This window comes from Gigantopelta aegis, chromosome 1 (genome assembly GCF_016097555.1).
Source record: "Gigantopelta aegis isolate Gae_Host chromosome 1, Gae_host_genome, whole genome shotgun sequence".
Classification (NCBI taxonomy): domain Eukaryota; kingdom Metazoa; phylum Mollusca; class Gastropoda; order Neomphalida; family Peltospiridae; genus Gigantopelta; species Gigantopelta aegis.
Genome location: NC_054699.1, coordinates 12360712 through 12386457, shown reverse-complemented (window position 1 = coordinate 12386457; position 25746 = coordinate 12360712). Strand labels below are relative to the sequence as shown.

The following is a 25746-nucleotide window of genomic DNA, read 5'->3' as shown; positions in this document are numbered from 1 at the left end:
CACACACACACACACATACACACACGCACGTACGCACACACACACACACACACCGACAGACAAACACACACACACACACATACACACAGACAGACACACACACACACACACACACACATACACGCACGTACGCACACATACCGACACACACACACACACACACACACACACACACACACACACACACTAAATACACAAACTATTGGTGTCTGACAATGGAGTTTCTTTCAGACCCCTGGACCCTATATGTAAACTTCTAAATATATGCATCATGATTTATTGTTAATGTGGTGAGTTGTTACTGCAGTGTGTGACACGGATACGGCATCGCACATTTAGGTCAGCTATAGATACACTCGAGACATCATCCATATTGAAAAAAGACAAACACGTCGCCTCTTTTGTCGTGTAGTCAGGTTCAGCTCCCTTCAAGTATTAAACTACCTGGTTGCCAGAACAAACCCAACAGTCTCCAAGAAAATGTCGACTGTGCGAAGTTTGAAGGTTTTTTGTTTCATTGTGGTTGGATATTGTCTTATTCAGGTTGTACAACTTCAAGGTAATTACATTTGAATAGTTCTATGTTTTAATTAATTAAGTTATGGTAATCATCACAAATGACATATGATTAATTATTTACGATTTAATTTCTACAAGTGCTTACTAATATTTCGTAATCATTGCGGGAAAAATAGGCGTTTTAGGGATTTCTTTTCCAGATGGGGGGGGGGGGGGTAGGGGGCGTCTGTTTTTTGTTTCATAGCATACTATTGTTGGTAGGGTTGTAGCTCAATGACAGATCACTATCTATTATCTGTGTTGGATTATTGTCTTCTTCTTTTTTTTCTTCACAATTGGTACTTCAAAAACCGTTGCATCTATATTGGTGAAAGGAAATAAATTGTGTAAGTGACTGCATTCTTACCCTTGTATATTGTGTCAGCAAGTTAGCCGTGTTACTGACATTCAATATCACATTTATTCCTTTCTTTCTTTCTATCAGTATATTATTATGCCTTTGGTTTATCGTCGAGTATCACATTGCGGATTGTCCACCCATACATCATTCTTTCTTTCTCTCACTTGTTCTGTCTCTCTCCCCGTCTCTCCTTCCCAGTCTCTTTCCTTGTGTGTGTACGCCCTATTATTCCCCATCTCTCTCTCATACACTCTCGTTTTCCCTCTCTCTCTCACACTCTCTCTCTCTCTCTCTCTCTCTCTCTCTCTCTCTCTCTCTCTCTCTCTCTCTCTCTCTCTCTCTCTCTCTCTCTCTCTCTCTCTCTCTCTCTCTCTCTCTCTCTCTCTCTCTCTCTCTCTCTCTCTCTCTCTCTCTCTGTCTCTCTCTCTCTCCCCCATATCTCGAAATAACCATTTATCACTTGTTAATAGTCATAGTTTAGAATGTGATGACGGGTCGTTAAAAATCGCCCTTTATTTTATTTCAGAATATGCTCTTCCTTTATATAGTGTGTGCGTGTGCATTTGTGCGTTCACTTGTGTTTGCGTTTACATACGCGCGTGTGTGCATGTATGCATGATAGGACTCGTGTTGTAATATTGTGCTGCGCGTGTATGTGTATACATGTATAATAATTATAGTACTTGCTAATGCACTTTGGATTTCTGTATATGTCCATTTGTTCAGGGTCACCCACTATCTAGACACATCATACACCCGTCCTTTGATTTCGTACAACGAATACAAACAGGTAGCGCGTTATCGTAGTTAAACATCCCAAGTACAACTTTGCCCGCAACAATGACTCGCTCTACCAGGCCAGGCATATAACTTCCTGTTTTGACAAACGACGCATTCATCTTCAAAATGTCAGCTGTGCAAATATGGAAAGTTTTCTCCTTCATTATGGTCGGGCATTTTTGTAATTTTGTAATTGTTGTAAGCGCGAGGATATAGTTTCCAGATTAATATATATGTTTGTATCAAAGTAGTTATAGCCGGTGGTAAATAACAGTTTATGTTTGTGTATAATACAACTACATATAGAATACACTAACATATACAGACATGATGTACTGATGGAAAGAAATAAGGATCACACAGATAGCAACAAGAAATAATGACTGCATCAAAAATCAATTCATATTGTTAGACGTTGACTGAGAACATATAGTCCCACATTACAAATTGGTATGAAATACAGACATTACTACGATAGTAGTGAATTAAATATGGTGTACAATTTGATGTGTTCCCTTATTTCTTTCCATCAATATATATTCGATATTTCACGAAATGCATTAAAAAGCAACCTATTCTGTGATAGAATTGGGCCCATTTTATAATAAAAATAGGTGCCCATGTTATAATAAAACTAATACCCATTCTGTAATAACAAACTTGGTCCGCTTTGCGGCTACAATACTTTGCGACCAGAGTCATGACGACAACTTGAGACTTGATTATCTCGTAAACCGGCCTTAATGGCCCATTGGTTAAATCTTCCGGTTTTAGTCGCTTGGGAATCCAACGTGTATGAACGGAACTGTAAAATTCTGTGGTTTTGTTTGCAATGTGTGACTATGTTTAACAACGGTAACTTACTTTCGGTTAGACGTTTTAGTGCGAGTACGTGTGACAATATTTATCTTCTTTCTAGGTATAAACACAGACATAAATTACTGTTCTGGCAAAAACAATCCATGCCATATTCGCTCAACCAAATTTTTACTTATAAATAAAACAGTAGACGTATTCCAACATTATATTAATCACTACTGGGTACATATCAACTAAAAAAACATATTTTGACTCATTTTGAAAACCGATTTTGTAAATAATTTCGAAATATGTTTGTTCCATTGAAGATGTATGGATGAAATTAGGCATACCGAAGATGAAACGCACTCTTAAAACAAAAATAATTGTATATTTAATTGTGATCTGATTGCTTATTCTTGTTCTGTGAAAACTTGTCCTTAAGGCTTAGTGCTTGTTCATCTAAACTAAGTTGGAAGGTGGAATGTACGTATCGCAGTATACGTTAAAGGGACCAATTTTAGTGTATCGCAATTTAAACTTATTTTCGCCAAATATAACCTTTTAAATTTTTTTTACAATTAATTGCATTGTATTGTGTTGCTTTGAATATGGATATCTGTTACATATTTCTACATTGGACAAATAGACAAACATATGAATAGCCGTTTGATACCATTTGTAAGGGAAACGGAATTAAGTTGTGTTGAAAATAGGTGATATGGATTTATTCTTTTAATAATTAATGTTTTATTATATGGGATATAGATTTGTTGATTTGGTAATATTTTAGGTATTGTAATTTGGTAATATATTTTGTAATTAGTGTAGATTAAGTTGGGTATTAATTAAGCATTCGCTGAATTATTATTATTATATTAAAGTTAAATTATTTAAGATTGTTATTTTGAGAAGTCCTGAGTAGACTATATTAAGGGGGAACTACTATATATCGAGGTCTCACTTGGGAGATAGCCAAAGGTACCATGCATGCCTAACTTCTGTTCGAGTAGACCATGGTCTTTTTGTCTTGTGTTAGGTTTGGTAGCAGTGGTTTAGTGGTTGTGTTAGGTTTTGTAATAGTGGCTTAATGGTATTGTATTAGTGATTTTGTTTGCAGCAGAAAGGTACTATGTTTGCCTGAGCTACGAACATGTCTTGTTTATTAGGTTGTGTGGAGTTACGAGTGTAATTGTTAGGTTTGGGGTAGGATTAAAGGTTTGAAGTAATCTTATTCCTAATAAATGTTTTGTGTGATTTTATGTTAAGTGTAAATAAAAGTTGACTAGTTAATTTTGTGTTTTCATTTCGTCTTCTGCACTAGACCTTAGTGAAACTCTTTATCATAGACAGCTACCTTGAGAGCCAGATCAGATACATTGAATCTGGGAAACTAATAAACGGGTTAAGATACACAGAGATCTAGGGATTCCCGTTACAGATTTTGGGGGCTTGTCCGGGATATTCTGACTGAAACATGGCTGAAGGTAGTTCTTTTCAGGAGGATTTAATTAATTTTGAAAATGTAGAAAGAAAAGGTAAATTTGAAAAGCATGGAATGGATTTTTCGTTGACTCCTGAGAATTTTCCAGTGAAAATAGGTTGTCATGACAGAGAGACAGGTGATAGAGGTAGAGTACCAGAAGCTTTTGAAAATGAAGTAGAAGCTATCAGCAAAATGGCAGAAAAGTTACAAAGGCAATATCGTGATCAAATGGCTCTAATGGAAGAATATACTGACCGGTTAGAGTTGCAGTTACAAAAGAGTATGCAAATTAATATGCATGGAGGAAAAAGTTTAGAGAATGATAGATTTAAAGGAAGGGATATAGTAGGTGAATCTCTAGGTGAACCTGTTGTTGCTGCAAGGCAGTGTTTTAAAACCAAAGAAGAAAGATCCGTTCAGTATCCAGATAGGGATGTTTCTGTTCTGACAGATTTTGATAATGGTGTGGGAGGTATGACAAATGAGAGGACATGTCAGTATAGTAATGGCAGACCTACACACAGTTTTGGTCAAATGCATGGAAATATTTCCGAGTTGACTACAGCTTTTAGTGTCCCAAGGCGCGAAAAAGAACCAGACAAATTTGATGGGTGTGGGGTAGAATGGAAAGATTTCATTGTACATTTTGAGCAGGTTAGTTTGTGGAATAGGTGGACTGTATTGGAGATGGCCCAACAGTTGGTCATGTGTCTTCTTGGGCAAGCACAAAAGTTGATAGGAGAATTAAGCCCTTCACAGATGGCAAGTTATGAGGAACTTAAAACCATTCTGACAGAGATTTGATCCACAAGAACGCGAGGTTGCACACCAATGTGAGTTTAGAGCAAGAAAGCGGCAAAGACAGGAAACTCCTTCTGACTATGCTTTTGCTCTAAGACGCATTGCTAGTTTGGCTTTTCCAAAAATCCCTTATGTATACAGAGAGACAAGCATTATTGAACAATTTCTGAATGGGATAGGAAGTAGTGAGTTGAGAGAACATATTATTTTTCACCATCCAAAAACATTAGATCAAGCTGTTTCATTGGCAGTAGAGTACGAAGCTGTAAAAGGTTCTCAAAATGTTCCTAGAAAACCTCAGGTCTATACAGAGATGGATAGTGGCTATGTTCAGACAGTTAGAAATTCTACTAAAATAGAGAACAAAACTGATATGAGTGGACTGAATAATCTTGTTCAGACATTAAAGGATTGTGTAGAAAATCTCTCTAAACAAAGTAGAGGTAGTGCAGAATCTAAGCGGTCAAACAGAAAACCCTACACTCTAGATGATGTTCAGTGTTTTGTGTGTAGAAAGTTTGGTCATCTGTCATATGATTGTTTAGAAAAGAAAGCGAGAGTGGGGGGTAAGTGGAATAGCCAAGGAAGGAGTTCAAATGTTGATGAACAAAAACAGCAGGGAAACTAAAAGGGGCTGAGATTAAGGCCGAAATCCCAGCTCAGAAATTCTTCTCTAAAGTCAGGCCATCAAAATGTGAAAATGAAAGTGCAAGATCTTGCTTGTACGCTGAGGTATGTGTGGATTCACAGTCTAATGCATTTCTGATTGACACTGGGTCGAGTATTTCTTTAGTATCTAAAGAATTCTATGAACAGTTGGGAGATTGGAAACCACAATTAAAAGAGAATGATCAGACACTAAGAACAGCAGATGGGTCTCTTTTGGAAATAGAAGGAAAAATCACTATGCAATTTCAGTTGGATGAACATGTGTTTGTGCACGAGTTTTTGGTGGCTAAAATAGACTTGACAGGAATTCTTGGGATGGATTTCGTTGAGGTTTATGATATAGCCATTAGAATTGCACAGGGTGTTTTACAATTTGGCCAAAATTATATTCAATTGAAGAGGGAAAACACTTTAAGATGTGCTAGAGTAAAGTTTTCAAAAAGAGTAGTGATTCCAGCAGAAACAGAAAAGATTGTAAAAGGATATGTTGAAGGTCAAATTTGTAAAGGAGAAATCAATACCTTAGAACCTTATAAACATCTAGGAAAAAAAAGGTTTGTTGGTTGCAAATGCTTTGGTAAATCCAGAAAATGTCATGTTTTCTGTTGTAAATGTTACAGAGAAACCAATTGTTCTTGGTAAACATACTTTGGTTGGAAGTTTACAAACAGCTAATGTTTCTTTAGACTCACAAACTGTAAGTAAACCAAAGAATAATTTGAAAGAACCCCTTGAACATTTGAAACATTTATTTGATACAGTTTCTGATACCCTTGATAGTCAGCAAAGACTAAGTGTGGGGCAGTTGTTATGTGAGTATGAAGATGTTTTTAAGTCACCCGAGGGAATTTTAGGTCGTACTGATATAGTTAAACACAATATCAATACTGGTGATGCTGCTCCAATTAAACTTCCTCCAAGACGTGTACCATACGAACAAAAGAAAGTGAAAAATCAGGAATTAGCAAAGATGATAAAAGATGACATAATTGAGCCTAGTGATAGTCCTTGGTCTTCTCCTGTTCTTCTGGTAACAAAGCGAGATGGGTCAGTCAGATTCTGTGTGGATTATCGGAAAGTTAATCAGGTCACAGTAAAGGATGCATATCCATTACCAAGAATAGATGACTGTCTCGATTCTTTAGCAGGGGCTCATTGGTTTTCCACTTTAGATCTAGTGTCAGGTTATTGGCAGTGTATGATGAGTGATAATGACAAGTCAAAAACTGCATTCTCGACACATCGGGGTCTTTATCAGTTCAAGGTTCTTCCTTTTGGACTTTGTAATGCTCCAGCAACATTCGAGAGGCTGATGGAATTTGTTTTGAGGGGCCTTCATTTTGAACGTTGTCTTTGTTTTCTGGATGATATTATTGTGTTTGGAAATAATTTTGAAACAGCTTTAGAAAATCTAAAATTAGTACTGCAGAGATTTAGGGAAGCCAATCTTAAATTGAAGCCATCCAAGTGTAGACTTTTTCAAACAAAAGTTAATTTTCTGGGACATGTAGTTTCTGGGCAAGATATTGAGTGTGACCCTGAAAAAATTAAAGCCATTGTCAACTGGCCCGTACCAACAAATGTTTCTGAAGTTAGAAGTTTCTTGGGTTTGTCAGGTTATTATCGTAGATTCATACCAAACTTTTCTACGATTGCTAGTCCACTCACATTTTTAACACATAAGTCTGTAAAATTTTCTTGGACTTCTTCATGTCAGAATGCTTTTATTTTGTTAAAAGATTGCTTAATTTCTGCACCTATTTTGGCTTATCCTGATTGGAGTAGTGATAGTTGTGAATTCATTCTTGACACAGATGCCAGTTTAACAGGTATTGGAGCAGTTTTGTCACAGTTTCAAGATGGCGAGGAACGTGTAATTGCATATGCAAGCAAAACTTTGAATAAAGCTCAAAAGAGATATTGTACCACTTATCGTGAGCTATTGGCAGTAGTGACCTTTATAAAACAGTTCAGGCATTATCTTTGGGGAAGACATTTTGTAGTTAGGACTGATCATGCCTCTCTTAAGTGGTTGAGAAATTTCAAAAATCCAGAGGGAATGGTAGCTAGATGGATCACAGTTTTGGAAACTTATGATTTCACACTTGAATATCGTAGAGGAACTTTGCATGCTAATGCCGATGGACTTTCCAGAATGGGGCAAAGAAAGTGTAAACATCCTGAATGTGTAGACTGTTTGGGGAAGAAGGAAATTAACTCAAAAATAGAGACATTTATGATAGAGGAGACAATGGCGGAAGTAAAAGATTCTGAGGAGTCTGACAAAACCTACATTGTAGCTCCTATAATGACAAATGGAAGTCGATATGACCCGACAGATGACTCTATAGATGATGATTTAATGAGTTGGTTTCAAACTTGGACTAAAGAAAATTTACAATTATGGCAAAATCAGGATTTAGGAATTAAACAGTTGTTGGAATGGAAAGGAAAGTATGAAAGTAGGCCTCCTAAATACATGGTATTTCCTGTATCAGTTGATGTTAGAGTTTTATGGGGATTGTGGGATCAACTGGTGGTGAGGAAAGGTTTGCTATACTACAGATGGTATAATGAGATTGAAAACAAACATGGTTTGCTTCTTCTTGCTCCAAGGGAAATAAGAACACAGATATTTGACACATTACATAAAGGTAAATTGGGTGGACATCTTGGAAGAAAAAGAACAATAAAATCCATCAAAAGCAGAGTATATTGGCCAGGAATGTCATCTGAGGTTAGGAGATGGATTAAACAATGTGATCTTTGTGCTAGGAGAAAACCTGGACCAGGGTTTGGAAGGGCTCCTCTTCAACAATCCACAGTAGGTGCTCCTTTCGATCACATTGCAATAGATATTTTGGAATGTCCTTTGTCAGAAAATGGGAATGAGTACATTATAGTAGTTTGTGATTACTTTACCAAGTGGGTTGACGCTTACGCTGTACCTGATCACACAGCCATTAGGGTGGCTGATAAACTAGTAAATGAGTTCATTTGCAGATATGGAGTTCCTAAACAGATACATACAGATCAAGGAAGAGAATTTGAGTCACATCTCTTCTCGATCTTGTGTGACAAATTGGGAATAGAGAAAACCAGAACAACTCCGTATAGGCCTCAATCTGATGGACTTGTAGAACGTTTCAATCGAACTTTGATTCAAATGTTGTCAATGTATGTGAATAGTAATCGTTCAGACTGGGATGATCAAATTCCTTTTGTTCTTTTGGCATATAGATCAACAGTTCACGAGAGTACTGGATGTTCTCCAAATTTATTAATGTTTGGTCATGAAATATCTTTGCCAATAGATATAATGATTGGAAATCCTCCTGTAATTCCAAAAATACTATGTCACATAGAGTACGTCAGATGGTTACAATATGCGATGGTTAGCACTCATGAATTTGTTTTTAAACATCTAAAAGAAGCTGCTAGGAGACAGAAGAAATATTATGATCAGGGTTTAAAACCTAGAAAGTATGTCGTTGGTGATTTTGTTTGGAGATGGTATCCACCATTGGCAGGAAAAAAACTAGCTATGGGTTGGACAGGTCCATGTAAAGTTTTAGGCAAGATGTGGGACGTAAATTACAAAATTCAGAAATTCCCTGATAGCAAACCATTGGTAGTGCATGTTGATCATATTAAACCATATGAAGGGGTTCGTCCACCACATGCTTGGGAGGAAATGGAAGTATCTAACAGTCAATCTGGTCATTTTAGTAATGAAGAAGGTCCTTCTGTTGTGGAATATGAAGTGGGAAGTCAGGTTGGGTCTGCTGAGGTTGAAGTTGGGTCTGCTGAGGTTGGGGTTGAGCCAGCAATTGGTATGTATAAACAAACCAAGTGTGGTAGGAATGTAAGAAAGCCTTTGAAGTATTCTCCCTAAAAAGTCTAATTTCTTTCTGTTCCTTTCATGAAACGTCCTTTCTAACAGACATTGAATAAACAATTGTTTCTTTAATTTCTTTGGTTATAATGTCAGATATTTTAGGTAAAAGTGGGTGTTGATGAGAGTAAGAATACCGAGAGGTAGTCTTCTGTAGTCAATACATTAAGCCTATAGTCTAGACATTGTACCTTTTCTCTGTAGAAGGATTTAATAGTTTAACGCTTTGGTGTAGATCAAGGAGAGTAAGTGTATTTCTTAAAGTACATTTCCGTAGTTGATCTCGGTCTTCATCAAATTGGGTTAACTATTGTCCTTCCTGTTTTTGTTTTGTTTTTTTGTGTGTTTTTTTGTGTGTTTTTTTGTGTGGTTTTTTTCGTAGTGGATCTTGAATGGGGCATGGCTGGACTTGTGTCTGTCAAGAGGTGGTGTGAGTCAGGTCAAGGGATGGTTGTAAAATTCTTGATCTATTACTTTACTTACTTTGTAACAAATTTTCAAATTCTCAAAAGAAATATTCTTATTTCTGGTGAATTTTGATGTGAAAATAATTTTTACCGAATAAAATAGTTTATTATTTTTTTCTTTCCTTTTATATTTTTAGATGAATTCGGAAATATTAGAGGTGGAAGTGTACTCTGATGAGATGGAGACATTGAATGAAGACTTGAGACCCGATTTTCCAGAGGAGGGGATGCCGTGTCCGGTACCACAGTGTGGGGAACATCAGTATAAGACGCACAACGCCATCTGGGCACACTGGAAAAAATTTCATCGGCGAACTGTCCGTATTTTTAGACGTGCTACATGTACCTATAAACATCCACAGCGGCCTATGTTAACACGCCATGTTCGGAGAGTTCATAAGAATGAAGACATTGGCCAGTTCCAGACCTCCAAGGAAGAGAATCGTCTGTTCCGTAACCCTGAAAACAACTTGTGCCCAAGGAGAAAGAGGGTGGTTCATGTGGACAAAAGAGAAAAAGCTAGGCTGAAACGAGTGAAGCTTGCAGATGACTTGAAGGATGTTGGCATTGTGCCAAATCCTTATGTTTGCCGGGATGAATCAATCATCACCAGAACAACACCGGACGGGAAGAAAATTTTAATTAGAACTGTAAAACCAGAGTGGATGAACTCATAATATATTTTAATCTATGAACTTTTTGTGGAGACCACAAATGAACTGCAAATATTGCATATTTGTTTTTTTAGGTTGGGGGGAATGTAAGGGAAACGGAATTAAGTTGTGTTGAAAATAGGTGATATGGATTTATTCTTTTAATAATTAATGTTTTATTATATGGATATAGATTTGTTGATTTGGTAATATTTTAGGTATTGTAATTTGGTAATATATTTTGTAATTAGTGTAGATTAAGTTGGGTATTAATTAAGCATTCGCTGAATTATTATTATTATATTAAAGTTAAATTATTTAAGATTGTTATTTTGAGAAGTCCTGAGTAGACTATATTAAGGGGGAACTACTATATATCGAGGTCTCACTTGGGAGATAGTCAAAGGTACCATGCATGCCTAACTTCTGTTCGAGTAGACCATGTCTTTTGTCTTGTGTTAGGTTTGGTAGCAGTGGTTTAGTGGTTGTGTTAGGTTTTGTAATAGTGGCTTAATGGTATTGTATTAGTGATTTTGTTTGCAGCAGAAAGGTACTATGTTTGCCTGAGCTACGAACATGTCTTGTTTATTAGGTTGTGTGGAGTTACGAGGTGTAAATTGTTAGGTTTGGGGTAGGATTAAAGGTTTGAAGTAATCTTATTCCTAATAAATGTTTTGTGTGATTTTATGTTAAGTGTAAATAAAAGTTGACTAGTTAATTTTGTGTTTTCATTTCGTCTTCTGCACTAGACCTTAGTGAAACTCTTTATCATAGACAGCTACCTTGAAAGCCAGATCAGATACATTGAATCTGGGAAACTAATAAACGGGTTAAGATACACAGAGATCTAGGGATTCCCGTTACACCATTTATCTTACGAGTTGTTGAACGAAATTAATATCATCTGAAACATACAGATTCGGGGGGTTTTAGGTATCTTTAAAAAAAAAAAAAAAAAGGTTTTTCAACGAGAAACGTGGCGCAGAGAATTGGTTGTTTTCAGAGTGTTATTGGCAGACTGTGCATATTAGGGCTCGAATCAGGAAGTAAAATATTGGGTCTGCTATGAAATAATATTAGCTGCCGGAAACAGACAGTATTGAGTGGAGGGTTGCAGATAATGGGTGGAAAATTAGGACACCTAAGATTTATAAAATTAAAATATAACAGAATTACAAGCTCGGCCTGAGCTAAATGGAAGACACATTAAATAAACAAACATTGGCATTCTACAAAAAAATGATTTATTCGTTATAGTTAATATTAAAATGATCCTTCATATGTGTCCATGTGGGACAGGGCTATTCCACCCGAGGGTACACAATCTGTTATCAGGGACGAGGCTTGTCGAGTCCCTAATATCATATTATGTACCCGAGGGTGGAATAGCCCTGTCTCACATGGATACATAATGGAGGATTATTTTTTTCCCATCCAGTAGATAAAAAAAAAATTGGGAACACATGAAAAACCTACATTTTTTTTATTTGTATCTTACAATAAAATAATCATAACCTTTGAAAAGATCGTACCCAAAAATGGTTTATACTAAGAGTATAAACTGCAAATGATCATATAATTTCATTATGACAGCAGGTGTTCTTGTTTTTATCAAATATATTTTTAAAAAACCCATTTGTTGTGTTAGTGTGCCGTTTACGTGACGTCATCCAATGTTAATATCAGCTCAAACAATAAAAGTCACGTGTTCATGCAAGACCGATTTATTACCATGGGCTGACGTCATGGAATACGCCTGTCTTGCATGGCTAGGGATGGGAGAAATAGAGAATACTACATGAGTGGCCGTTAGATATCATTTGTCTTACATGGGGCCATCGATTAAAAATCCGTAGTGGCTTGATTGCTGTGATTTAGTTTCACACTAATTGGTCCGAGTCGTAATAAAATTTCTGTTTCTGTTTCTACTAGCCACTAAGTAATTCAAGTCTAAATTATTGCATAATCGACAGGTAACACCATAACAAGTAATTGGATCGTATATGCACGCTAATAAAGTATGAAGTACATTTGAATATAGTTGTAAATGTTCCACTATGACAATATCAATACGCGTATGCAGGTCATAATGTCGATGTAGGAGTTGACTGCGGCGAATGAAGTAATGCTCATGCAAAGACAAAAACAGTTCGCTTGAGCAAACGCGCCAGATTAACGTTTCGCACGGAACCAATAATAGCCCCCTTCCACCCCACCCCTGATTTTACTTAATTCTTGAACGGCCCCTTTGCAAAGTGGTGGCATTATTTGTATATGGTACAATGTTTCTTTTTTATGTTTATGTAACTGAAGTAATACAGACTCAAATTAAAAACTTCTAAAATTTGAATAAAGTCAATAAGTGTTGAAAGCAGGTATTTTTTCAGGAATAAATATTGTAATGACAATGTTTACACTCCACGTGGGCTGTGATGGGCTTTAGCACGTGCACGGCACCATTGAGGCAAAAGTGGTTTTGCACGTGCCACTGGTCAGGTGGCACATGCGTGTTCGTCGTTACTTGCTCACAGTAGTCTGACACAACGAAAAAACACATTACAACCATATTAGTTACGACCTGTGTCGATGCCACGACTCAAAAATGTGCAGCATGAAAGTGCCGTTGGCATCTTGCACGCGGGAACGTCAGTAGCTGACGTTGTAAGGGCGTTGGGTTGCATTCGATGGGCAATTTATGATCTGCGGATACGAGTACAACAAACGGGCACTACAGCTGATCGCCTTCGACCGGGTAGACCACTGTGTTACATCACCTCCGCAACCGTTTCATGACAGCTACAGCAACCAGTAATGAAGTTTTCAGACGTCGGGTGTCCGCGCAAACGGTCCGAAATCGGCTGCAAACTGCTCACCTCCACGCACTGCGCCCGTATGTTGGACCGATTTTGACCCAATTTCATCGATGTCAACGTCATCTGTGGGCACAGCGCCACTTGCGACTTGCCAATGGCAGGCAGATGGTTTGGAGACGTCATGCTCAGTGTTGTGTCAGTGAACTTGACAGATTTGGAGGCGGAAGTGTAATGGTTGGGGGTGCTTTCTGTGGAAATAGACGTTCTCGACTTCTTGTCATCCGTGGCAACCTCAATGCTGCTGCATACCGCGACCAGGTGCTGGCCCAGGAACTTGTGCCCTTCATGGTAGCTCATGGTCCAGGCTTGATCTTTACGCCAGACCCCACACGGCGATCTTGACAAAAAGTAAAGTAAAGTGTGTTTTATTTAACGACGCCACTAGAGCACATTGATTTTTTTATCTTATCATCGGCTATTGGACGTCAAACATATGGTCATTCTGACACTGTTTTTTTAGAGGAAACCCGCTGTCGCCACATAGGCTACTCTTTTTTACGACAGGCAGCAAGGGATCTTTTATTTGCGCTTCCCACAGGCAGGATAGCACAAACCATGGAATTTGTTGAACCAGTTATGGATCACTGGTCGGTGCAAGTGGTTTACACCTACCCATTGAGCCTTGCGGAGCACTCACTCAGGGTTTGGAGTTGGTATCTGGATTAAAAATCCCATGCCTCGACAGGGATCCGAACCCAGTACCTACCATCCTGTAGACCGATGGCCTGCCACGACGCCACCGAGGCCGGTCCGATCTTGACAAGCGATTACCTGAAGAACACGGGCATCAATGTCATGGTATTCAAGGTCGCCTGACCTGAATTCCACCGAGCACGTCTGGGATATACTGGAAAGAACCTGTGATTTCATTAGACGACCCTGCTTGTGAATTACCATTTTGACTGTTTGTGGTTTTGACAAATGCTGTGGGCGCATCGAACAGATTTTTGACTCAACATTTACTCCCATTCTTTCTTTGGACGTCATACAATAAAAAAATATCTTATTTAATACGTTCTTATGTCATATTTGCTAATTAGCCAATATGAAACGGTCTGTGAAGTTTTTAATTTGACTCTGTATATTACATTTTTCAACAGTTTATTTCAGTTCTCGTTTTCCAGTTGAATAATAGGCGCGAACAAATTTTAACCAGCCCTTGATAGACAGTGAAAGTTAAAAAGTGCCCCAGAAAACACTATTGGTGGCATATATTAGTACAATATGTCATCCATGATAAAGATTTTGTGGCAGCATAGTGGAACACTGCTTGGGTGGATGTCACTTTTTAAAATGGATTTTAAAAATACTGTGGGTCCCTAAATGGAAAGACTACAATGTTTTGTAAATATTCAAATGCGAAACGACCAAATGTCAAAAGCTAAAACATAATATATATTTATAGGAATTGCAGAAATTTCATTAAAATAAATGTAATTTCACTTACAAAAAATGTAAGGAGTGATTGACAGGGCTCAAAATTAAAATAAAAACAAAATTAGCGATATTATAAATTTCAGATAAATTGTGATCATTTATTCTTGGAAAGTTTATATAACGATAATATTTAAAAACTATAAGGCTAATGGGTACAATACCTCGAATAATGACTAAATAGGCCTATAAAAAATATATGAGAAATTATACGTTGTAGTATTCATATATCTTATTATAATACGAAATATACTAACCTGTTCTATTGGCTGGCGAATCGAAACAAATATTTGTAAAATGGATCGGGGATAGTACGTCTTTGCTTCCATCAACTTTTCATTAAGAAGCCTTATCATATTTGTATATGAGACTAGCATTATTTATTTATATACGTATATGGCCTAGATCTTGGCTGCTGCTGCTGCTACAACTACTACTGCTACAACAAAATGATTTTTCTATGCATTGTACCATACTCAGGATAGTAAATATAATGGTCTTTGATGTACCAGGAACTGGTGAAGATGAGATAAAAACGATTCCATAGAGGTTGATCGATTATGTGACTCCTCGTACCTCGGGCCATAAGCGTATGAGACAGGGGCAGTCAGCGTCACGTTTCACTAAGCAACGATGTGAAAATCTATTAACACTTTTATCTCTCATGCACAGCTAATTAATTTGTGCTAAACTGGGTATAATACACTTAGATAATCATCACTATATAGCAACTTAAACAAGCGGTTCAGTGTATTTCCCTGTCTACAATTCCAACATAACATAATAATATTTACGTTTTCCATTTGTTAGGACAATACACATGCCACTGTGCTGAGGGGTGTGGCCAGAACAACATCAACGAATACAGATGTCAGTCATGTCTGGAAGGATTCTACGGACCGTATTGCCAGAAGGGTGAGTGGATGATGTAAGATGATATGACTACTGCATTGCAACTGTCCAGCAGCCAAATGGGATTTTATGAATGAACCTGGACATTATGTGCATGTGTATAATAATAAATCGTTAATTTACGATTAACATTAACAACAGGTAGATGGTTTAATATTCCCAAAGAAAACATGCTATGTAAACCTTGTAATACTGATACTGGAGATGAAAAAAAAAAATGTTTCATTTAACGACACACTCAACACATTTTATTTGCGGTTATATGGCGTCAGACATATGGTTAAGGACCACACAGATATTGAGAGAGGAAACCCGCTGTCGTCACTTCATGGGCTACTCGTTTCGATTAGCAGCAAGGGATCTTTTATATGCACCATCCCACAGACAGGGTAGTACATACCACAGCTACATACCACGGCCTTTGATATACCAGTCGTGGTGCACTGGCTGGAAAGAGAAATAGCCCAATGGGCCCACCGACGGGAATCGATCCCACACCGACCGCGCATCGAGCGAGTGCTGTACCACTGGGCTACGTCCCGCCCCTACTGGAGATGAATACCAGTTTTTAATAATGTTTATTCAATTGTAACTATCGAAAACTGAAGAAGAAGAAAACAAATATATAGAAGTAATCCTAGAGTTTTTAAAACTAAAGGTTTCTGTTTTTGTGCAATGCACCATTATTAAAATAAAAACTTGTTTTATTTATTTTTAAAAATCTTGTCTTGTGAACTTGTCAATTTATGTCGCACATTTTAGTTTTGTTTAAGTACCCGGTGTTCACTGTTAACTATAAATAGTCTGTGTTGTTGCGTATTCTTGTCATTTATGTTAACTTTGTGATTGCGTGGGCCTCTTGTTACATATTGTAAGGTATCTGAGTGTTGTTAAATAAATCCATCCGAATCCGTTCAGTCGGCAATGCGCGTCTCAAAATTGTTTGGAGCTGAAAACAGCCAGAATGCTAAATATAAATAATAATAATAACAATAATAACAATAACAATAACAATAATAATAAAAAAAAAATAACAAAAAATAAAAAATTAATAAATAAATAAATTTAAAAAAAACCCAAAAACCCTCCCAAAACAAACAAAGTTTAACCACCAAACCAAACAAACACCATCAAGAACATGTGAACAGATCTGGAGTGTTCTGTATGAGTTCACGTCACATATTTCTTTTTGTCATGCTGTTTTAGTGTTTTTCACATTTTGGTATTTGTAATTTAGTAGAAGTGGACGAAAAGTCAATAAGAGTCCAGGAAAAGCTTTCGGGGATTATGGAATCCATTTATTAGATCACAGGAGTTTAGATTGGAGGCCAATCCACTGTTTTATTTCTTTTTCGTTTTTCTGTTTTCGGGGGGGGGGGGGGGGGGGGGGGGGGGGGGTATGGGCAATCCACACTGTATGTATGTTTGTATGAATTGATGTATGGATATCTCTATATTGTATGTATGTCGAGGTTGACTGTTACATGCATATATATTAATGCATTGACGCAGGGGGGGGGGGGGGGTAATTAAATCCTGTCTTGCCTCACAAATTGTCCCATGCCGTTGCTGGGACTCGAACATGTCGCCCGCAAATTGCAGACTACCCACGACCAATCTAGTAAATACTACTTGACCATGACAAACACAAACACACGAATGTACACAGGCACTCACACACACACGTAGAAAATTACACATTAATCAATCAATCACTAACACACACACGCGCAGACACCCACACACATGCTTCCTAAATAGCCATATTAGTGAAGTCAGATAGAAGTAGAATGTCAAACAATGACGTTGTTTTTAATGTCTCAAATAACGAGTACATTTAAATTTTGTTTTTGAATCATTTTAGAAAACGTCGCTTTACTCAGGCCGACTACTCAATCACCAGAGTGTTCGGGTTATGAAGCTGACGCCTCTCTAGCTGTGGACGGTGACACTACGACGGTATTTGGACAGATTCGATTTGAACACAAATGCACGTGTGCTCAGGACGTATCCCCTACGCCTACACAGTGGAGAGTTGATTTGGGAAAACAGTATCAACTTCAGAAAATAAAAATATTCGACACGAAGGGACGTAAGTTTGTTATTGTCTGTATACTACTGATGTGCAATCTAAGAAATAGTTCCGTTTTTGTTTTTATACAATAACCGCAACGAAGAGAGCCATGTATTACACATTTTACACACCCATTGGTGAAAACAGCATGCACTATTTATGATCTCGCATGACATTAATGCATGTGTTATCGATTTAAAATATACGACTGACTACTCCTAGGTGATGACTACGGTAGCCACAGCCATACATCTAACGAAATAAGCATGAACGACATTAATTGTTTTGTGACGCATAAATTAAAGCTGCAGTCTCTGGCATATTTTTTATTATTTACACCTTTCGAACAGATAATCCAATTACGTTTGGTGCATATAAGACGCCGCACTCCGCATTGGTTTCACTACGCTGGCTTATCCAGGTCAACAGCAAACACAGTATTTCGAAAGTGGGACACTTTTGACGGGCTCCTAACGAACTCTGTTTTCATTGGTTTATCGCAAGATGGAATCCCCAACAAAAGATCACGTAAGATTTCGCTATTTTGGAACGCGATTAATGGTGTCAACACCAAAGAGAAGTGTCGATAAAGTTATTAACGGCATTGTCGGGGGGAAAAACGCAAACAGGGTCACGATGTTATACCAAATATTGCCCGAGTGAGCCTAGCAAAAGAGTACAGTCGCTGGTGTGAACTAAAAAGCCAGCATTGCAGGCAGACGATACGACGATGTTGCAGAATTACTGTTCCTTGATAAATGGTAAGTCCTAACGTTAACTTTTACTTTTCAGTCAGACCAGAATTAAATATTACTATAATAATTACTACAGGCACTAGTAATAATATCAACATTAAACAGGGTTGTTTTAAGTTAGGCATGTGGGAGTGGTGGCGTGGAAAATGGCACACAGCGATTTATTTATTGTATTACATTTTTGTTTTTTGTAGGGTTTTTTATTTTATTTTGTTTGCTACACAAATGATTTTATCAATATTATCACAACGGAGGGCTGTAATTTAAGCCTGTAGGGATGGTCGTGTGGGAAATGGCACACAACAATTTATTTATTGTATTACGTTTTAGTTTGTTTGTAGGTATTTGTTGCTGCAAAATATAATTTTATCAATATTATCACAACTGAGGGCCGTAGCTAAGCTAGGAATGTTTTTCTTTTGGCATGTGTGTGTGTGTGTGTGGGGGGGGGGGGGGGGGTCGGGTATATAAATGTTTGGAACGAATGAATGAGCATGGAAGGCGCAAGACACTAGGGGGTCCGAAGCAGGGCCGGATTTACACCTTGGGGAGCAGGGGCCCGGGGCACTTCAGGTTCGGGGGCCACTCAACATAGAAATTAAATTACATAACAAATAAAAATAATCACTAATTTTATAATTATTACATTTATTTTTTTTATAAAGGAAGTCCTTGGTCTAGGGTGGGGTGGGGTGGTTCTGACTTGAAGTCCATGGCAATTGCCCCCTTATAAATCCGGCACTGGTCCGAAGGCATGATTTAAACAACAAAAAACCAAAAACCCCACCAAACAAACCCCTCCTACTTACCAAGCCTATTTTTTTCAAGGATCAAACCTGAAAGACACACACACACACACACACACACACATATATATATATATATATATATATATACCACGGCATTTGATATACCAGCCGTGGTGCACTGGCTAGAACGAGAAATAGCCCATTGTCCCTCCGACGGGGATCGATCCCAAACCGACCTCACACCAAGCGAGCACTTTACCACTGGCTATGCCCCGCCCTCAAACCTCCCAATGTTAGTGTTTTTTAAGCTCTATCTCCGTCTTTTGTTGACATATCTGATTATTACTATTATTTAGGAAACTTGTACAAACTGAAAGTAGGGCTAATTAATTTTTAATTGTGGCTAGTAATTTTTTTTAATCACTTATCCCATGGCTAGTGGATTTTATAAATATTCTAGAATATCTGATTCAGTACAACACAGTATTAATTAATTATTAATACACACACACACGCACACACACACACACACACACACACACACACATACACACACATAGACACATACACACACACACACACACACACACACATATATATATATATATATGAGTTAAATGAGCTAAATCTTGTGGAATGTATAAATAAATGTTTAACATATTTAAACTTTATAGACCATTAACAGTACCTTCCACACATTTAAATATTTTATGTACTAATTATCCATATTTGTCATTAATTTCAGTTATCATCGAATATATTCCAAGTGGAGTAAGACACGGTGTGTGGTGCCCGTTTTGGAAAAGAAATTGTACCAGTACACTCTATAATTATTAACACAGATCATGCACAAAGAATAGACGGGGCATATTTGGCCAGGAAACATCCAAGAAGGATATCCAGAACCTAGGCAGAGATTGAACCAGAGGCAACAGAAGTTCTGGTTTCCTAGAAACGAAGTCGATTCCAACCAGTCTTTGAATGTTGTCTTTAAACCACAATAAATGATTAGAACCACTTCAAATGAATACGCTGTTGGACATATGTTACTAAGCCAGTTTATCAGATGTGAAACCCACACAACTGCCAAATGGGTGTGGACGGTTATACTGGATTCTCCAAACACAACAGCTTGATATGATAGGCCTAATTACAGCAGTCAGACGACCTTGTCTCCACAACACACACTGTCTACATGCTGTATGCCTCATGTCTTGTTGTAGTCACCAGGTATCAAGTTGTGGAGTCCCAATACGTCCTTTCTGTATGTATATGCGAGTTGCAAAACCTGTTTATCTTTTATATCAATGATTTGAAACCATAAGAAATAAAATGTGGAATATTTATCTGGGCTGTATGTAAATTTGATAAAGTTCATAAATTATGATAGTATAATTAGGGGATAACAATGTTGTATGTGACCATTTGCGGATGTTAATGCTGGTTTTACAGTGTTCATTTCAGTTATTCCCATTATTTATACTGAATATTTCTACCTTGAGATAATTTTTGTTTTACTTATCACAGGCAAACTGCCAAACATTTTTTTTTTCTTAAGCGTCTAATGATAAAATGTCACATGTGAATACAGCGAATGCACACTGGTTGTTGTGAAAAGCAGTTCCGTGGAAGGTTGTCATCTCCCTACAATTGCTACACCTATACCAAGTTGGAGATGATCTGTTCTTGTGGGAGATGGTATCTATATGGTGATGTACTTATTTCATGTAAGTCAAACACCATTCCTGGCTCTTTCCTGACAGTTTTCTTACATCATCAGTTGGCATCATTGTTATCAGTTCCTGAAATAATAACATATCGTTTATGTACAAGAAAAGTTAATGCTATGTGTGCATTATTAGGAAAAAAAATGTAATATTTGTATTTGGAAAGTTTTTAACATGATTTAGCAAAGAGCAAACATTCCAACACTGGTAACCGGAAGTGTAATATTTTGATAAAACTAGTTGTGTATGTTCAATGCCATTATGTATCCATTATGTATTTTTAATCAAAATTGTATTGAAGGTGACAAAATGAAAAAGTTACATGGATAACCTGACATTATTTCCTACGATTTTCATGAACGTATTTACAAACCTTTATACCATTATATACAATAAAAACCATACCTTTAACCTTGTCCTATATTCAAATTGTTGCTTCACATTTGGTATGTTGTTTCCCTCGTTCCCTGCTCTGTCGTTGTCTCCTGCTTTGTCCTTGTCTTCTGCTCACCCCTGTTGTTACCACGGCCCTTTCTCTTGCTTGTATATGTTACCGATTCATTATCATCAGAATTTGACTGGAATGTTTAAGAAACAAATCTAAATGCTGGTGCTCCCTAATAACTATGACTGATAACTGTAATGTATGTGTTTTGGTAAAGAAGGACCAATTAGCTTAATGTACACATCATAATGTTAAACATATTTTTGTAGGTAACTCAGTTCCCTGAGTGCTCATTAGTGGGTGGTGCCTACAAAATCAATTAATATCAAATAATCAATCGTGACCAGTATATATGTAGCTATTTAAAACAGTATTGCTTAACGTCAGCTTATAGCCAACTAAAAATGAAATTAGTCGTAAACAAGAAAAATAAACAATAACTTTACCAAGTTGCAATACTTTGACATATGGAACAACCTATGATGACCAGTGTCAATAGTGTTGATGTTGTGTATGTCAAGGTCATAATGACACAATGAAATAAAGCCTATCAAAGGTCATTAAGAGCTGTAGGTAAACCATATTTGCTTAGATATATATAATCCACGATTCCAAAATTGTAAACTTTAAAATTCAATTTCATATCTCACATTGCCAAAAGTATATACATATACACATATGTATACCATTCACTTCCCAAACCGTGTTAGAATAAGAAAAACACAAATACGATACTTATGGAAAGAATATTCTACATTTTACAGGTATGGTATTTGAAATAACAATGCGTAATACCATCCAATAAACTGACAAGTGAGTTAGGTTTCTAACTAATACTATATTTACAGTGTTTTGAAAAGTATCCGTTTTGAACATGTGGAGTTTGTCATTTTCAATTGTTATGGTCATTATATGAACAGATGTATGTTTCTAAAATGTGCATAGTGAATGAACACTAGTATTTGTTTTTTTACAAGCAAAATTAAATTTTGTCAACAGGAGTCACTTCAACTGGGTTCTTTTCTACCCATGATTGCTAACAACACTTGATGTCAATACTTTATTACCAGTGAATACTTTGTTAAAATATACTGTTTTAATTAATTGATTATGAATTATTAATTATTAAAACAATTTATACACTAAAGATATATACACTTGTGAATGGATTGTGTCTCCTATTCACTACAGTAGGGACACAAAAATGCAGCATACCTTTTGCAAATTGAATATAAATTTCAGCAACATTTTAACAGGGTGGTGGTGCAAAGCATAAAATTAACTCGTTTTCCCTTGTTGATCTGGCATGTATGAGGTCATGTAACACTCACCAAATATTAATTCATCTTTCTCCATTTTTAAGGGGCGGGACGTAGCCCAGTGGTAAAGCGTTCGCTTGATCTGGGATCGATCCCTGTCGGTCAGCCCATTGGGCTATTTCTCGTTCCATCCAGTACACCACGACTGGTATATCATAGGTCGTGGTATGTGTTATTATGCCTATGGGATAGTGCATATAAACGATCACTTGCTGCTAATCGAAAAGAGTAGCCAATGAAGTGGCGACACTAGGTCTCCTCTCTCAATATCTGTGTGGTCCTTAACCATATCTCGGACGCCATATATCCGTAAATACAATGTGTTGAGTGCGTCGTTAAATCAAACATTTCCTTCCATTTTTAACTTCTACGAATCAAATGGGCTGATAGCGTTTTGTTGAAACGATGAAATCCTTACCGCGGATACATAGCAGAATTATATACAGTAAATGTACAACCTGTCAAGGTGTACTTTCAGTGTAACATAACAATTGTATACACTTACCCACTCCACTGTTGTTTTGATAGGCAGATACTGAATGCCACGGTATGGTTATCCAACTTTTTCTGTGTACAATTACTGTACGGCTGATAACCAAGCTGGCGACAGGCGTGCACTCGATGTCGCACGTGTAGTCACTGAGTGTCAAAACCGTTAGAAATACCACCTGTTTTGGTTTGTTATTAAGCACATACTTCTCCTTTAAAGCACAGTACTGCATCGTCATTTATTGTTGGGTGTTTGTTTTTGTTTGTTGTTTTTTTAGGTTATTTATGTTCTATTTTCATTTCCCACTACTTCGGGTTTTGATTGTTATTGTAGGGTCGTTGTGCAACACAGTTGCCAACGACCTATTGTTTACTTTTTTATGTTAAAAAAGGCTTATCATGTGTACATATACATTTATGAGTATTTGGTTAGTGGAGGAAGGTTATCAGGATTTACTAGGAGTAAAGGCTCATGTATATCACTTACATTATTATTATTATTATTATTATTATTATTATTATTAAAGTTAAAAATGTTCTTTGTCAAAATTCCAAATGAATATTAGTATTAAGTTTGTGTCTGCAAATTGTCAGGGCCTTGCAGATGAAAAAGGTTTTTAGAGATGTGTTAAATTACTATAAATCAAACACATATTCAATAATATGTTTGCAGGACATTCATAAAGATGAAAATGGTGCACGGCGGATGAAACATTTATGGAATATGCACACACTAATAGCACCTTATAATATAAGACAGAGGGGAGTTACTATTCTATTTAATAATGATAATGAATATGTTATTGATAATGACCATATTTTCATAGACCCAAACGGTAATTACATAATAGCTAGATTACCGATAAATAAACATACTGATTTGACTATAGTAAATATGTATGGTCCAAATGAAGATTCACCGCAATTCTATTTGGATATTTTTAATAAAATTAATTTTGAACAAAAAAACGTGATGTTTTGTTGAGATGGGAATTTTGTATTGGACCCACAGCTAGATCTCGAAAACTGCAAACGTATTAATAACCCAAGAGCAAGACAAGCAGTATTCGAAACTATAACTAAAAATGACTTAATAGATGCTTGGAGAAAATTAAATGGGGACACCAAATCATTTACGTGGAGGAGGAAAAAAACTAGACTAGATTATTTTCTTGTATCTCCAAATATTTTGGATAAAATTTTATATGCTAAAATTACAATACCTTATAGATCAGACCATAATGCTATTGATATAATGTGTAATTTTTCGGACCAAGAACGCGGTAGAGGATATTGGAAATTTAACAACTCCCTATTAAAGGATCCATCTTATTGTACTCAAATTAAAAATATAATAAAAGAAACGAAAACTGAATATGGTCAACCAGTGCGAAATGAAAATATTCAAATGATACGTAATGCTGACATAAACTTTAAGATACCAGTATCATTATTTTTAGAAACATTGTTCATGAAAATTAGAGGTAAAACAATATCCTATACTACTTTGAAAAAAACGTCAGGAATTAATGGAAGAAACCGATTTAGAAACAAAACTATCTAATATTCAAAAAGAAATAAATACTGATTTTCAGAACATAAATGAAACTATATTAGATGAACTGCAAGACACACAAAGGAAATTAGAATCTATTCGAGATAAGAACACAGAAGGCGCCTGTATACGGTCAAGGACATTGTCGTATCAATTAGACGACAAGCCAAGTGCATATTTCTATAGTTTAGAAACTAGAAATTATGTCTCAAAGACAATTTTAAAATTAGAGACACCTACAGGAACTATTACTTCAACAGGCAAACTATTAAACGAGCAGAGGCGTTTTTGCCAATCATTATATAGCTTTAAATGTGTTTCGACTGAAAAGATTAACTACTTAATTAACACGAATATTCCAAAACTTAACAAAGAAACTTCAAATAAATTAGAAGGTAAAATATGTATGCAGGAATTAGTATCGACCTTAAAAAAAATGAAGAACAATAAAAGTCCTCGACTAGATGGATTCACGATTGAGGTTTTTTACATTTTTCTGGATAGACTTAGGTGATTTTGTTTTAAGAATTATAAATGAAGGTTATGATAAGGAACAATTGTCTGTATCACTTAGCAGAGGGGTAATTACTTGTATACCAAAAGCAAATAAGAACAGACATCTCTTAAAAAACTGGAAATCTATATCACTGTTAAATGTCATTTATAAACTAGCATCCGCCTGCATAGCAGCTCGAATAAAACCAATTTTAAATAGTATTATAAATGAAGACCAAAAAGGCTTTGTAGAAGGACGCTTTATTGGTGAAAATATAAGGACATTGTATGACATTTTCTTCGAAAGTAAGTCTAATAACATACCAGGACTAATGCTTTTAATTGATTTTGAAAAAAACGTTTGATTCTATATCAATGCAATTCATATACAAAACTTTAAAACATTCTGGTTTCGGTCCATCAGTTTGAAAATGGGTATCTACTTTTTACA

General features: G+C 36.6%; 1 protein-coding gene across 1 annotated transcript; it reads left to right on the top strand.

Moving 5' to 3' along the window:
• The first annotated feature begins 390 nt into the window (after nucleotides 1-390).
• Nucleotides 391-11321, top strand: LOC121370851. Its single transcript, XM_041496359.1, has 2 exons — nucleotides 391-559; nucleotides 9953-11321. Exon 2 carries the CDS (start codon nucleotides 9953-9955, stop codon nucleotides 10490-10492), a length of 540 nt encoding a protein of 179 aa, XP_041352293.1. The 5' UTR covers nucleotides 391-559; the 3' UTR covers nucleotides 10493-11321.
• The last annotated feature ends 14425 nt before the right edge of the window (nucleotides 11322-25746 follow it).